The sequence below is a fragment of the Hydra viridissima genome, unplaced genomic scaffold, assembly GCF_058129835.1.
Source record: "Hydra viridissima isolate aposymbiotic clone 2 unplaced genomic scaffold, HvirCarnegie_v1 scaffold_53, whole genome shotgun sequence".
NCBI classification, from domain to species: Eukaryota; Metazoa; Cnidaria; class Hydrozoa; order Anthoathecata; family Hydridae; genus Hydra; species Hydra viridissima.
Genome location: NW_028324338.1, coordinates 70,003 through 85,836, shown reverse-complemented (window position 1 = coordinate 85,836; position 15,834 = coordinate 70,003). Strand labels below are relative to the sequence as shown.

General features: G+C 35.8%; 1 protein-coding gene across 1 annotated transcript; it reads right to left on the bottom strand.

The window, feature by feature from the left end:
- Window positions 1-81: 81 nt before the first annotated feature.
- On the bottom strand, window positions 82-7,324 carry LOC149876034 (uncharacterized). The gene is made up of 4 exons (XM_090075851.1): window positions 1,223-7,324; window positions 924-989; window positions 608-664; window positions 82-449 (listed from the first exon to the last, which is right to left on the bottom strand). Exons 1-4 carry the CDS (start codon window positions 4,011-4,013, stop codon window positions 178-180), a joined length of 3,186 nt encoding a protein of 1,061 aa, XP_089931977.1. The 5' UTR covers window positions 4,014-7,324; the 3' UTR covers window positions 82-177.
- Between the last annotated feature and the right edge of the window lie 8,510 nt (window positions 7,325-15,834).

The following is a 15,834-nucleotide window of genomic DNA, read 5'->3' as shown; positions in this document are numbered from 1 at the left end:
ACAGTTTAACAGAACTTCTTGTTTATTATGTCTTTAGCGAAACAGATAAAAATATTTGCAAAAGCATAGATAAAACAAACTACACAAAAGGCCCATCTTTATTGCCAAACTGAACAAACTTATCTAAACTACATAAATGGTTTCACGATATTGCCATATTGAACAAACTTTTCTAAACTACCCTCTTTTTTGAATTTTTAGCTTCATGTTTTTAATTTTGTCTTTAATATGGCTTTGGTAGGAGTACTTTTGCAAGACATGAATGAGCTTGTCACTGCTATGATTTGCCAAGATGCCAAGGTAATCTTTGTACGAGCAACTTGAGCTTACATCTGTAAACACGTCTTGCAAGATGTATGCCAACACCAAAGCTGCACATCGTGGAAAACTTCTGGTGTTGAACCATTCGTTGTGGCCAGGGCAAGCATTCAGCTCTTCAACTATTTCATCTAAAATTTTACAAACTCAAGTCATAACACAAAGTGATTAAATCAAATATTCATTTGGTTCTGAAGTAAGACAAGATTTATTCTGTTTTTTTATTTATTTTTTTTTTGTTGACCTTATTGTTTGCACTGATAGCAATAACTGGTTTTTGAAAGATTACCTAAATGGCATTGGCTAACTTCTGCTTTGTTTTCCTTTGTTCTTGGCTGAGTTGATCCTGAAATAAAATAAAACCATGTTCATTTTTCTAATTCATAAAAACCATCAACAGTTTCTAAGTGTTAGAGATGATAACAAGCTGTGCATGATTTCTAACGGTGATGTTTCTAACTTCATCATTAGAAATCGGGTAGACACAACTTTCTAAAAGTGCACTTAGCAATGATGGCTAGTTTTTGTTAACAGTTAACCATCTGAAATTGTGCAAGAAGAGGTTTGTGTTTATATATCTTTGTATAAATTAGGTTTTACATTACCGATGAGTTCTTGAGTGAAAGATGGCATTTCCAACTTGATTTTTTTTCTTCTTGGATCTTTTACTTCTAAAACATAATCAGTTTTAGTATCATTCACTTGTATAAACATTTAAGCAATCACAGAATTAGTCCTGCAACAAATACATACACACTTCTGTGTTGTTTTTTTGTTTTGTTTTGTTTTTTTTACAGCTCTAACAATAACAATAGGGCAAGGAGTTGATTTGGGCATTTTCATTTTTTGAAAGCGTGTTGAGATTTGCATAAAAATCAAAAATCAAAAATCAAAAAGAATTTACCTCTGGATGTAGAGGCAAGACTTTGGCTAAATAGGCTACCAACAGATTGAACAGCATAAGGTGAGAGCTGCTTTGCAAGAACAGTACCAGCCTGTTGGACAGGAACAGCTGAAACTGGATCAGATGAAAGAAACAAACTGGGTTTGGCCAATGTTTGCTGAAAAGCAACAAGGCTAGGAGTCAGAGGAACAGAAAAGACCTCTTTTGAAGGACAGAAAGCGACTTGCTGAGAAGGAGAAGCAGAAACAGGTTTGGCAACCACTTGCTCATTAAAGTAAACTGGAGAAAGTTTTGCATGGTGTTCAATAAAATCCGGTTCATCAGGAAATAATGTTAATGCAAGAGGAGAACAAGCTGTGCCAACAGGAACAGCTAGAGTCTGATCTACATCCATACAAACAGCTTGTTCGTTAGGAACTAGTTGTGCAAGAGCAGGGGATAGTTCAAGAACTGGACCAGCGATTGTTTGTTCAGATGGAACAGACGAAACAGGAGTTGAGGTAGGTTCACACAAGAAATCTACGGCATGGTCGTTGCTATCCTCTAAAGGAACATTGTTTTCTACAGCTGGAGAAAACGGAACCACTGTGGTACAGCTGAAAGTAGCAGCACATTCTTCAGAGTCAGAACCGGAGTCTAAATCTTCCTCAAAGATGTCCTCAACCTCATGAAAACCGTACTCCTCTGCATTAGTTTGGAGCCAGTCCATCACATCCTTCTCCTTCTTTGGTGGTCTCTCAGACTTTTCAACAGTCAAAGACTCTATGACTCCGAAGGACTGTCCGATGCCCAGGGCAAAGCGCAACTCCTCTGCAGCGTTCCACTGGGACACATAAAAGCTATCCATTGTGTTCCTGCTGTGCTTCATGTAGAGTGTAGCAAACCGCTCGCGATCTTCTTTGCTGTTGTTGGCAAAGTAAGTGGCTATCGAACCGCGAATGCAAGTGGGAGTAAGACGCTTCATGGGAATGTTTACTTGGCTTTTTCTGAAGCAGGACGTCAGGCAAGAGGAGATAGCAGAGGAACCCATCTGGTAAACAGGCACTCTAGTTGCACCGAGTGTCACACATTCGTCTTTGTTGGGTCTCATCGATGGAAAAAGGGGCCTGTAGCAGTCGCTCAACTCCAAAACAGTCTTGGTGTCTGCAGCCATGTAGTGAGAGTCGTTGACAAGAAGGTCTCTGTATCTCAGCAAATAAATATCGATCAACACTTTCAAGTCGTTCGGCACTAGAATGTTTTTGGCTCCGTACTTGTATGCTGTTTTGTAGCGCTCTTGCACAATGCAATATCCACACTCACTCTTCTCAGCAGCCATGTAGTCTCTAATGTTTAAAAGAGCAATGTTAGATTTTCTTAAACTGTTAATTACAGTGACAGAGAGCAGAAGATGGTTTCGTAGAGACACAGCATTGTCTCTAGTCGGTGTAAGAGACGGCTTTCTAATCGATTCCACTAACTGTCTTACGTATGCAGACTTGCCATATTCGTTCAGCAAACTGACATTGATGATGTTGATGCATTTTTTGCTTTTCACAAGGCTCCTCCTCAAAGAACGAAAGGGCCTCAGCACTTTTTGTAACTCCTCCACCTTGCAGCGCAAACGTCGGATGGCCTCATGAGAAAGTCCGAAATAGACATTCCTGGCTTCACTGAAACGAAACAGGAGACAAAGGTAGACAAGGCGGTTGTACAACGTGTGACAAGACATGGCTTTTGTTTGGTCAAGTTCACTCAGCTTGGAATTGAGCTGAATGTTTTTAAAGTGCATGGAAAAGTATCTATCCTCCAAAACGTTGGAATTGGTGAGAGCGTTCGGGTGCAGCGTCAGCGTGCTGTCACAACATGTCAATATTTCAACAACTGCATTTTTGTAGATCTTTGCTTGTGACAAAGTGTTGTTGTTGGCTACCACAAGCCACTTTTCAAAATCTCTGAAGAGCTCATCTGCTGACTGGTAATAAAAGTGAAAAGCATCTTTGTCCAGCTGAAACAAGAGTCTCTTATCTTCTGTCAAGACGGAGGAGTTGGAAACCAAGTGCTTTAAGGAATTAAAATCAGAGTCTAGGACGGATTCGGTGTTCAGCTCTTTGTTTTCTACAGAGGTGCAGTGGTTTGCAGAAGGAGCCTCGGACGAACCAGCAACTGATGAGGGCAAGCTTAAAAGAGGATCAGAGGAAAGAACCGGAGAAGAAAAAGAGGAGGAAGGCCCAGGAGCAGAGGATGCAGAGCCTGATGCAGACGCTTGTTCAGCTACTGGCTTAATACCAAAGAAGGCAGGTCGAATAAATTGAGGGACATAGAGCTTGTCGTTGTCGTATCGCTTTGCCTCTGCAATCTTTTGTTTGATCGTCTTGGAATCGTAGAAATGAGTCTCTTTCAAGTGTATGTCCAGTCGGTCGTAATACTTCCAACATTGCAAACAGGGGTAAGGTTTTGGACAGCCGGACTTGCGTTCGAGACGAGCATGCTGAAACTTCCTGACCATTGCAGAGTAAAAGATGGAAGCTTCATCCAAAGTCCAAGAATGATCTTTTTTAGTCAAGTGTCTTTTAATGCTTGTGGAGGAATGTTTGCACAAAGGCATCGGACAGCTAACAGCGTACCTCTTCTTGGTACCATAGAAAGGTACAACCCTGTTTACGGAGCCACACGCTGCAACTAATGCGGCCCTGACTTTGTTTTTGAGCTTTAAGTCTCTCTGTTCTTGTGACTGCCTTCTTTTCTTTTTTTTCGCTTTAGAGTTCGGAGAAGGGGCAACAACAGTGTTGTTTTCTTGTGAAGAAGACATGTTCAGGTGTTTGTTTGCAACGGTTTATGCTAAAAAAAAGAAGACAGTTAGTGAGAGTGTTTTTCTTCTGCCTGCATCCTGGAATCCTGGAATGTTTACAACTGCAGGGAAGAGCTGTGTTTTTTCGAATCCTCTGCAAAAGAGAAAAAAGAAAGAAAAGAGAGCAACAAGAAGAAACAAAGTTTCCACTAGCAAATGAAAAAGAATGAGAGCAACTAGCATTACATGCATGGTGGCAGCAGTGATTGCTATTATGAGAAGGAGAATGAGAAAAAAAAAAAAAAAAAAGAAACAAATAAATAAAGAGATGGAGTTTGAGAGGATCTCGCAACCATATGACTCAAAGAAAGAAACTGTGTTGAAAAAAGGCAAGAGAGGGCAAATAGAACTTGCTAACAAGGACAAATGACAGACATAACTACAACAGTAACAACTCTCATTGCAAGCATAATAACAACAGCATCAGCATCACTGACTCAGAGAGTGTTGACATAACAAAAAAGAAAACAAAAGTACAAGCCAAGTGGGGGAACATTAACAAACACTCATTGCAACTATAACAACAACAACAACAACAGCAACAGCATCACTGACTCAGAGGGTATTGATAAAAAAAAACAAGCAAAACAAAAACAAACAAAAAAACAAATAAAAAAACAAAACAAGCAAATTGGGTGAACAGTAACAACTCTCATTGCAAGCATAATAACAACAACAGCATCAGCATCAGCATCACTGACTCAGAGAGTGTTGACAAAATAAAATAGACAATAAGCAAGCAAAGTGGGTGAACAGTAACAACTCTCACTGCAAGCATAATAACAACAACAGCATCAGCATCAGCATCACTGACTCAGAGAGTGTTGATAAAATAAAACAGATTATAAACAAACAAAGTGGGTGAACAGTAACAGCTCTCATTGAAAGCATAATAACAACAACAGCATCACTAACTCAGAGGATATATAAAAAACAAACAAACAAACAAACAAAACAAAAACAAAAAAAAAACAAGCAAAGTGGCTGAACAGTAACAGCTATCATTGCAAGTAAAATAACAACAACAGCATCAGCAACATCATCACTGACTCAGAGAGTGGTGATAAAATAAAACAGATTAAAAAACAAGCAAAGTGGCTAAACAGTAACAACTATAAATACAAGTAAAATGACAAAAGCAGCAACAGCATCACTAACTCGCAGGGTGTTGATAAAAAAAAAAGCAACAAACAAATAAAGCAAGCAAAGTGGGTGAACATTAACACTCATTGCAACTATAATAACACCAACAGCAACAGCATCAGTGACTCAAAGGGTGTTGATAAACAAAAACAAAGGCACAAACAAAACAAGCAGAGTGGGTGAACATTAACAACACTTATTGCAAGCATAATAACAACAACAGCATCAGCATCACTGACTCAGAGAGTGTTGATAAAATAAAATAGATTATAAACATGCCAAGTTTGTGAACATTAACAAACACTCATTGCAACTATAACAACGACTACAGCAACAGCATCACTTACTCAGAGAGTGTTGAGAAAAAAAACAACAAAAAAAACAAAAACAAAACAAAACAGAAAACAGAAGTACAAGCCAAGGGGGGGAACATTAACAAACACTCATTGCAACTATAACAACAACAACAGCAACAGCATCACTTACTCAGAGGATATTGATAAAAAAAACAAACAAACAAACAAACAAAACAAGCAAAGTGGCTGAACAGTAACAGCTATCATTGCAAGTAAAATAACAACAACAGCATCAGCAACATCATCACTGACTCAGAGAGTGGTGATAAAATAAAACAGATTAAAAAACAAGCAAAGTGGCTGAACAGTAACAACTATAAATACAAGTAAAATGACAAAAGCAGCAACAGCATCACTAACTCGCAGGGTGTTGATAAAAAAAAAAAGCAACAAACAAACAAAGCAAGCAAAGTGGGTGAACATTAACACTCATTGCAACTATAATAACACCAACAGCAACAGCATCAGTGACTCAAAGGGTGTTGATAAACAAAAACAAAAGCACAAACAAAACAAGCAAAGTGGGTGAACATTAGCAACACTTATTGCAAGCACAATAACAACAACAGCATCAGCATCACTGACTCAGAGAGTGTTGATAAAACAAAATAGATTATAAACAAGCCAAGTTGGTGAACATTAACAAACACTCATTGCAACTGTAATAAGAACAACAGCAACAGCATCACTGACACAAAGGGTGTTGATAAACAAAAACAAAAACACAAGCAAAGTGGGTGAACATTAACAACACTCATTGCAACTATAACAACAACAACAGCAACAGCATCACTGGCTCAAAGGGTGTTGATAAAATAAAGAAATAAAAACAAAACAAGCAAAGTGGGTGAACAGTAACAACTCCCATTGCAAGCATAATAACGACAACAGCAACAGCAACACCATCACTGACTCAGAGAGTGTTGATAAAATAAAATAGATTATAAACAAGCCAAGTTGGTGAACATTAACAAACACTCATTGCAACTATAACAACGACTACAGCAACAGCATCACTTACTCAGAGAGTGTTGAGAAAAAAAAAACAAAAACAAAAAAAAAACAAAACAAAACAGAAAACAAAAGTACAAGCCAAGTGGGGGAACATTAACAAACACTCATTGCAACTGTAACAACAACAACAGCAACAGCATCACTTACTCAGAGAGTGTTTATAAATAAAACAAAAAACAAAAACAAGAAACAAAAATACAAGCCAAGTGGGTGATTACTAACAGCGCTAACAGCAGCAACAACAGTGTCTTTAGAAACAACAAACAAGTACAACAGCAACAACTGCTTTTACAGAGTATAACAATAACAACAACATGGCACTAACAACAACAAAAGGGTTGGAATAAAAACCTGTAGGCAAAAGGAGAGCTGCATTCAGACAAGATCGATTACAAAGAGGCTCTTCTTTAGGACAGAGGAGAAACTGCTTTTGAGGGACAGAGGGACTTTTGTTGTTGTGGTTGTTGTTGTTGTTGTGCAGAAACCAACAAACTTTTATTGAACCGAATATAACCGAATATAACCGAAAGTCTTGTTTGCTTCTGTTTTGTGCCATCAAGAAGGGAAAACAAAACATCACAAAACAAACGAAGCAAACGAAACAAACAAACAAACAAACGAACGAAACAAACAAACAAAAAAAAAAAAATTAAAAAAATTAACAAACAAACAAACAAACAAACAAGCAAACAAACAAAAACAAATAAGAAAAACAGAAAACGCAGTACCGAAACCTCGCCATTTTTTATCCTTCCTCAAGCTTTCTCTGGGCGCCAAAGACCGAGAAAGTTGAGCAAACGTGACGTTGAGGGGGGGGAGGGGGGTACTTAAGGACAGCAGACCGACCAATGGCACGCTTAGGAGAGACCCACGTGAATGCTACATTTTCTTTCTATGTACGCTGAATCCGCTCAAAGTCTGGAATTTCCAGCATTCACGTGTCATCACTCCAGCCACCAGATTGGCCCACACTTTGCACACTTTCAAGACTAGAAACTCACTTGTGCTCAATTTGAGCAAAAAAAAAAAAAAACTAAGTCTCGCATGGCGACAACTTTTCCAAAAGCAAACAAAGGCAAACGAAGGCAAACGAAGAAAAAACAAAAACAAATAAACAAAAACAAAACCGAATAGGGAGAGAGAGAGTGAGTCGACTCATTTCTTTCGACTGCCTTAAACGAGAAGTCTAAAACGTTTAAAAGTTGAAAACTAAGTTTTTTAAATGAACTGCACCGAAAAAACTTTACGACAGTTTAGCTGGTTAAAAACGCAGAGGAAAATATTTTATAAAATTTAAGCGTTCTAAAGATGTCCATTTTTGTTTTTGTTTTTTTTATTTTGGTTTGTTTCTGGCTTGTTTCTTTCTTTAAATTCTAGCGATCGAGCATATTTGAACGGTTTCATCAACCTGTCGGCGCACGTGCTCGAGAGCTAGAACTTTGATTGCTTTTGTTGTTGAGAATTGAGAATGTCCGAGCAGGTTTTTTTATCGATTTCATCGCTTGTGGCGAGGCAAAAATCAAAACGCTTTTTGGACGAAAGAAAAGAGATTAAAAGGAAAAAAGAGAAGAAAAAAAAAACAAAAAAATAGGTTATGTGTTATGAACATTTATTTTCTCACGCGATGACGTCTAGTTTTGTTAGAGTAATTAAAATATGGTATCAAGTTTGTAATTTCTATCTTATTTTTAGTTACGGATAATTGCCAATTATGTCACGTTTAGTATACACAACGCTGTTTTCTTAATAGCAATATGATACAAACAAGTTATAAAAAAAAAAGCGTTCGCTCGATCTTCCTTAGTCAGTTGAACAAAAAGAAATTTTCACAACATATGATTGATTTGGTTGTCCTAGCAAGCTGTTTTAGCAAACGACTAGAGGTTGCAACTGTTGTTCATTGAAAACGAAAAATCTAGCGTCAGCAAGAAATTTTTGAATACATAATGTACACAAAAGTGGCACTTACAAATGAAAATGTAAAAAAAAACTGTTTACCTTGATGCCAGACTCGCAGAGATGTTGTCGCTCGTTGCTATCGACTGCGAACAGCTTTGTTGTTTTTCGAAGTGCCTCTTCATTCTACTTATAGCCGAAGTTTTGGCTTCGAAAAAAAATACGAACGTCGTTAAGCTCAACGAGCTGCTTTAATTGTTGTTCGTGCGAAAACGAAATGCTTAAAACGGATAAAAGTGTTGGCGTAATTACACTTTTCGACCGCGATGCAGTTTGTCAACTCTAGCGTACTTTTTTGGCTCGTGGAGCAAAAGCCTCATGATAATAGCAAAGGCTTAAAATGTCTTAACATGTCAGCAAAGGCTTAATATGCTTAATAAACTGTGGTTAAGCTTTTGCGGTGCAGTTCATTTACAACTTAATTTGCAACTTGCTGGCACAAGCAAACGTTTATGACTTCTCGTTTAAGACAGTTGAGCGAAATCAGTCGACTCACTCATTCTCCCTTTTCTGTTTTGTTTTTGTTTTGTTTTTTTGTTTTTGTTTTTGTTTTTGTTTGTTTTTTTTTTTTCTTTGTTTGTCTTTTGTTTAAAATGTAAAAAACTCGAAAGGAAAGTTGTTGCTTTGTTTGCTTATTGAAAGTTTTCGCCAGTTGCAAGACTTAGTTTTGTTTTTGTTTACTTATTAAAATATCGAGGAAAATATTTGAGGACATCGCATTCTAATGGTGCCTTTATAACAACATCTAACGATTTAACGTTTAATGTTGTGCTCAAAAAAAAAATTCCTTTTATATCTCTCAATGGTCTCCAACGATAAAACTGCCGACCAATCGCAACGATTAAACAGCCAACCAATGGCAGCTCAATGGTCTCCAAACAAGAGACTGCCGACCAATGGCAGCTCAGTGGTTTGAGAAGTGAGATCATTCGATTTCCTTTTATTATCTCCAGTTTGAACTAGTGCTTGGCTTGTGGTGCAGAAACTAAAACTTCCCGTTTTTGTATTTTGTTTTGAATTTCTTTGCTTTGAGCTTTTTAATCGATCGATAGCTTTAGGAGAAAAGAAGAAACCCCTCTGACGAAGTCTTGGCTTTTTTAAAAACGCTCAAATTTTGGCAAACAAATCTCATACGAAACGCTACTTTGATGTCAAGCTTTCGTTACTCCCTACTCCCTTCTAGCGGAGGGCGGCAAAAAGGTGTTGCATCCTAGAGCTAAAAGTGAGGAGGGAAGCAAGTTTTTTTTTCGTTTTGTTTGCTTTTTTATGTTTTTTGTTTTTTTGAGGGGGGAGAGTTAGAGGGTAAGGGGGTTAGGATTAGAGGGGGTTGGGGTTACGGTTTGGAAACCTGGGGACGAGGATATCAAGCAGGAGTTTAGTGTTAAGGTTAAAGGGCCCACGAGGGGCGTCCTTCAATTGTAAAATGCCTTTAGACGCACGTGTCTAGTCGTCTCGTTGCATCGACCTAGAGGAGTTTTCTGATAGATCTTGCGCTTTGGGCTCAGTTAATCGGTCTGTATCCATTGTAAACACGGTGTCTGCCGTTAGAAAATCGTTAACCAGGCGTTTGTGAGCTTTAACAACCATCCCTTTGAGTTTAAAACGAACGTTTCTTCAAAAGCCACTCGAGATGGAGGTACTCACGGAGGTTTGTTACGGTAACAACCCTGTGGTTTGCCATCTTCTTTCTTTCCGCAGCGTCGCAAACGCATCGGCCGGTCTCTTAGGTGACGAAAAAACGTCTGATCTCTCGACTGGAATGCTTAACGTACTAAGATTAGTAGAGTTAGTACTAAGAGTTGCATCTGGCCGCCGTAATTTTCTTCGATGATGTCTTGAAAATTTCGTGACGTCGTTTTCAAACCTCTAGGGTCGATTTTAACCTTCGACCTTAAAGTCGATTTTAGCCTTCGGTGTGGCTCTGTACAACTTTTGCGGTGAAAAAGCTTGCGCGGAGTCTACAGTTGTATTTAGCCGACAGACGCTGGCAACGCAGAAACAGAATGACTCTTGGGCGGCGCAAACCGAGCGTTCAGCAAATTTCTAGCATTTTACGTCAAAGCGGACAATCTGCACGACAAATAAAGCTAACTTTCTCGTTGCAACAGTTAGTCACTGGATCGTTGGACGAGTGTGTACAGCTGTTTTGCGTCGAAAGCCGACCGGTGGTCGGATGCGACTCTTCTTTTCATTCGAAAATCAGAACCTGGCCATCAGTCGTGTATCACCATCGAATGCTTAATGTAGTGATTTCTCGAAACGACAAAAGCTTGTAAAACAAACAGCTTCGCTGTACTGTTGCCTAATATGTTAACGGATGGCCAGGAACAACCTTGGTCTGTAATGAATGAGTTCGTTTTTCCATTCGAGGCACTAATTACTGCAGTTTTAAAAGTCACCTAAAGTATAAGCTCATCTCTCCATTCAAGAAAAACAAGCATCAGAGTTTCGGAAAGTTTGCATGCACGACACCACCATCGATGATACTTAAACAAACAGAAAATGAATTGCAAAACAGAACCACTGAATTGCAAAACATAACAACGGACAGCTTGTAAAATGCATGGTGATGAGCTTCTTCAATCCAATCAAGGAACCAAGCATCACAGTTTCGGCAATGGTGCATGTGCAAATCAGCAAACTGTGATACTTAATCAAACAACTTCACTGTTTTGCTTAGTTTAAGAACGGATGGCTAAGAACAACCTCGTTAGTGAGTATGAAGTCATCTCTTCATTCCAGGAATTAATAATAATCAGAGTTTTAGAAGTCTCTTACGTGCGATACTACTATCAACGGTACTTAATCAAACAGCCTCTCAGAATGGCCTAGTTTGAGAACGGAAGGCTAGGAACAACCTTAGTAGTGAGTCATCAGTTCAACTTTTCATTCAAGGAATTAAGCATCTAAAATCTGAAAAATAAAAAGAAGAGCTCTTTGTTAGAAGTTCTTATTTTTATTTTTCCTCAACTTCTATTTCTTTTCTTTTTTTACTTTTTTTTTTTTAATGATAGTTTTTCTTTTTTTTTATCTATTTTGTTCGTTTAAATTAATACAACAGGCGTTTTAGGTCGTTTCTGTAACATTATTTAACACTTTAAATTGTAATAAATATTTGAACAGAAGAAAATCCCTTTCGTAACGTTAAAATGTCATAAGAACATTTCATCTTTACCAAATACGCTTGTAAAAATAGTTTCACTTTTAAAGTTTGTTGTATATGTCTTTTAATTTAGTGAATCGCAATTTGGATTTTCTTAGGCGCACATCTACTTTAGTTGCTTTTTCTTAAAGAAAGGTCACCAGAGTTTTCTTACACAGCCCCTGCAGCATAATCTTTAACAAAATACTCTTTTGAAAAGTTTTACATTGAAATAAACAAAAGCCATTTGCGTAAGTAGAGATAACTTAGAGAATAAAAAGTGCATAAACGCCTCGCTACTTTGATGAAGAAGAAACGGATGACTAAATGCAACTTTTTAATTTCGTGTGCTATCTCTTTCGATTAAGGTACTTTTTGAATATTTTTTCAAAGAAATGTTAGCGTAGTTTTCCTTTTTTAAATTTAAATCATGTTTAAAGGTAGTTTTTGAATGTTTTTTCAAAGAAATGTTAGCGTAGTTTTCATCTATTAAATTTAAATCATGTTTAAAGGTAGTTTTTGAATGTTTTTTCAAAGAAATGTTAGCGTAGTTTTCATCTATTAAATCTAAATCATGTTTAAAGGTAGTTTTCGAATATTTTTTCAAAGAATTGTTAGCGTAGTTTTCCTCTTTTAGATCTAGCTTATGTTTAAGGTAGTTTTTGAGTATTTTTTCAAAGAAAAGTTAGCGTAGTTTTCCTCTTTTAGATCTAGCTTATGTTTAAGGTAGTTTTTGAGTATTTTTTCAAAGAAAAGTTAGCGTAGTTTTCCTCTTTTAGATCTAGCTTATGTTTAAGGTAGTTTTTAAATATTTTTTTAAAGAAAAGTTAGCATAGTTTTCCTCTTTTGGATATAGCTTATGTTTAAGGTAGTTTTTAAATATTTTTTTTAAAGAAAAGTTAGCGTAGTTTTCCTCCTTTAGATCTAGCTTATAATTCAGGTAGTTTTTGAATATTTTTTCAAATAAAAATTAGCAAAGTATAGTTTATTTAGCATGACATCACAAAATACTAAACTCAAAAAGGCAAGATAAAGTATAAGATAAACGTAAAATAAGATATAGATGAAACAAATGTTAGGCTGCATAAAATCAAAAACTGCATTGCCTATCATAAACACAAATGTCTAGTGAGAGCTTTTAAAGGTCGTTCTTTTCGTCTTTTAATTTGGTGAATCGCGATTTGAATTTTCTAAGGCGCACATGTCTTTCAGTTGCTTTTTTCTTAAGGAAAGGTCGCCAGAGTTTTTTTACGCAGCTCCTGCAGCATAATCTTTAACAAAATACTCTTTTGTATATCATTACATAGAAATAAACAAAAACCATATGCGTAAACAGAGATAAATTAGAACGCAAAAGTGCATAAAAAGCCTCGCTACTTTGCTATAGAAGAAGTGGATGACTAGATACAACTTTGTAAATTCGTGCACTACCTCAATGGATTAAGGTATTTTTCGAAAGTTTTTTAAAAGCATAAATAGCGTAGTCTTCCTCTTTTAAATCTAGCTTATGTCTAAGGCAGTTTTTGAATAGATTTTCAAAGAAAGGTTAGCGTACTTTTCCACTTTTAAGTTTAGCTTATGTAGCTTGACAAAACAACACACAAAAAGACAAGATAAAGTATCAGATAAACGTAAAATAAAATATAAATGAAACTAAAGTTAGGCTGCATAAAAAACAAACAACTTAATAATCTACTAGACATGTTTAAGTTGAATTAAGTAAAGTCCTTTGCGCAAATTTGGGTAAATAAGAGAGTAAAAATCCATAAAAAGAAGAAGTGGATGAGTAGATACAATTTTTTAAATTTGTGTGCTATCTCTATTGAATAAGGTAGTTTTCGAGAGTTTTTTCAAAGCAAAATTAGCGTAGTGTTCCTCTTTTAAATCTAGATTATCTCAAAAATAGATTTCGAATAGTTTTTCAAAGAAAGGTTAGCGCAGCTTTCCTCTTTTAACATTAGCTTATGTAGCTTGACATCACAGAACACAAAAAGATAAAATAAAATATAAGACAAACGTAAAATGAAAAATAGATGTAGCTAAAGTTAGGCAGCATAAAAAACCAACAACATAATAATCTACTAGGCATGTTTAAATTGAATTAAATAAAATCCTTTGCGCAAAAATAGGTATGTTAGAGAGTAAAAGCGCATAGAAAGCCTCGCTACTTTGCTGTGAAAGAAGTGGATGACTAGATACAACTTTTTAAAATCCTGTGCTATCTCTATCGATTAAGGTAGTTTTCGAAAGATTTTTCAAAGCAAAAATAGCGTAGTCTTTCTCTTTTAAATCTAGATTATGTCTAAGGTAGTTTTTGAACAGCTTTTCAAAGAAAGGTTAGCGTAGCTTTCCTCTTTTAAGTTTAGCTTATGTAGCTTGACATCACAAAACACAAAATTCAAAAAGACAAAATAAAATATAAGATAAACGTAAAATAAAATATAGATGAAGCTAAAGTTAGACTGCATAAAAAAACAACAACGTAATAACCTACTAGAATCTAATAAAACCCTATGCACAAATGTAGGTATGTTAGAGAGTAAAAGTGCATAAAAAGCCTCGCTACTTTGTTTAAGGTAGTTTTTGAATAGTTTTTCAAAGAAAGCTTAGCGTAGTTTTCCTCTTTAAAGTTTGGCTTATGTAGCTTGACATCACAAAACACAAAACACTAAAAGGAAAGGTAATATAAAAGTTAATCGTAAAATAAAATGTAGGTGAAATAAATGTTAGGCTGCATAAAAGAAAAAAAAAATCGTAACATAATAATCTTCTATATATGTTTGGATTGAATTAAATGAATTCCTTTGCGTAAATATAAGCAAACTAGTGAGAAAAAGTGCATAAAGAGCCTCGCTACTTTGCTGCAGAAGTAGTGGATGACTATATGCAATTTTTTAAAATCGTGTGCTATCTCTATCGATTAAGGTAGTTTTCGAAAGTTTTTTCAAAGTAAAAATAGTGTAGTTTTCCTCTTTTAAATCTAGCTTTTGTCTAGGGTAGTTTATGAATAGATTTTCAAAGAAAGGTTAGCGTAGCATTCCACTTTTAAGTTTAGCTTAAGTTGCTTGGCATCACAAAACTCAAAACTCAAAAAGAAAAGATAAAATATATGATAAACCTAAAACATAATATAGATGAAACTAAAGTTAGGCTGCATAAAAAACCAACAACATAATAATCTACTAGGCATGTTTAAATTGAATTAAATAAAATCCTTTGCGCAAATGTAGGTATGTTAGAGAGTAAAAGTGCATGAAAAGCCTCGCTACTTTGTTAAAGGTAGTTTTTGAATAGTTTTTCAAAGCAAGTTTAGCGTAGTTTTCCTCTTTTATGTTTAGACTATGTAGCTTGACATCACAGAACACAAAGCTCAAAAAGGCAAGATAAAATATAAGTTAATCGTAAAATATAGATGTAACAAAGTTTAGACTGCATAAAAAACCAACAACATAATAATCTACTAGGCATGTTTAAGTTGAATTAAATAATGTCCTTTGCGCAAATATAGGAAAGTTAGAGTAAAAATCCATAAAAAGCCTCGATACTTTGCTGAAGAAGAAGATGACTATATGCAACTTTTTAAAATTGTGAGCTATCTATATCGATTTAGGTCCTTTTTGAGTACTTTTTCAAAGAAAAGTTAGCGCAGTTTTCCCCTTTTAAGATTAGATTATGAAGCTTGACATAACAAAACACAAAACTAACAAAGGCAAGATAAAATATAAGGTAAACGCAATATAATGTATAGATGAAACTAAAGTTAGGCTGCATAAAACAAACGGGTAACAATACTCTTCTATGTATGTTTACATTGAGTTAAATAAAATCCTTTGCGCAAATATAGGTATGTTAGAGAATAAAAGTGCATAAAAAGCCTCAGTACTTTGCTGTAGAAGAAGTGGATGAGTAGATACAATTTTTTAAATTTGTGTGCTATCTCTATCGAATAAGTTAGTTTTCGAGAGTTTTTTCAAAGCAAAATTAGCGTAGTGTTCCTCTTTTAAATCTAGATTATCTCAAAAATAGATTTCGAATAGTTTTTCAAAGAAAGGTTAGCGCAGCTTTCCTCTTTTAACATTAGCTTATGTAGCTTGACATCACAGAACACAAAAAGATAAAATAAAATATAAGACAAACGTAAAATGAAAAATAGATGTAGCTAAAGTTAGGC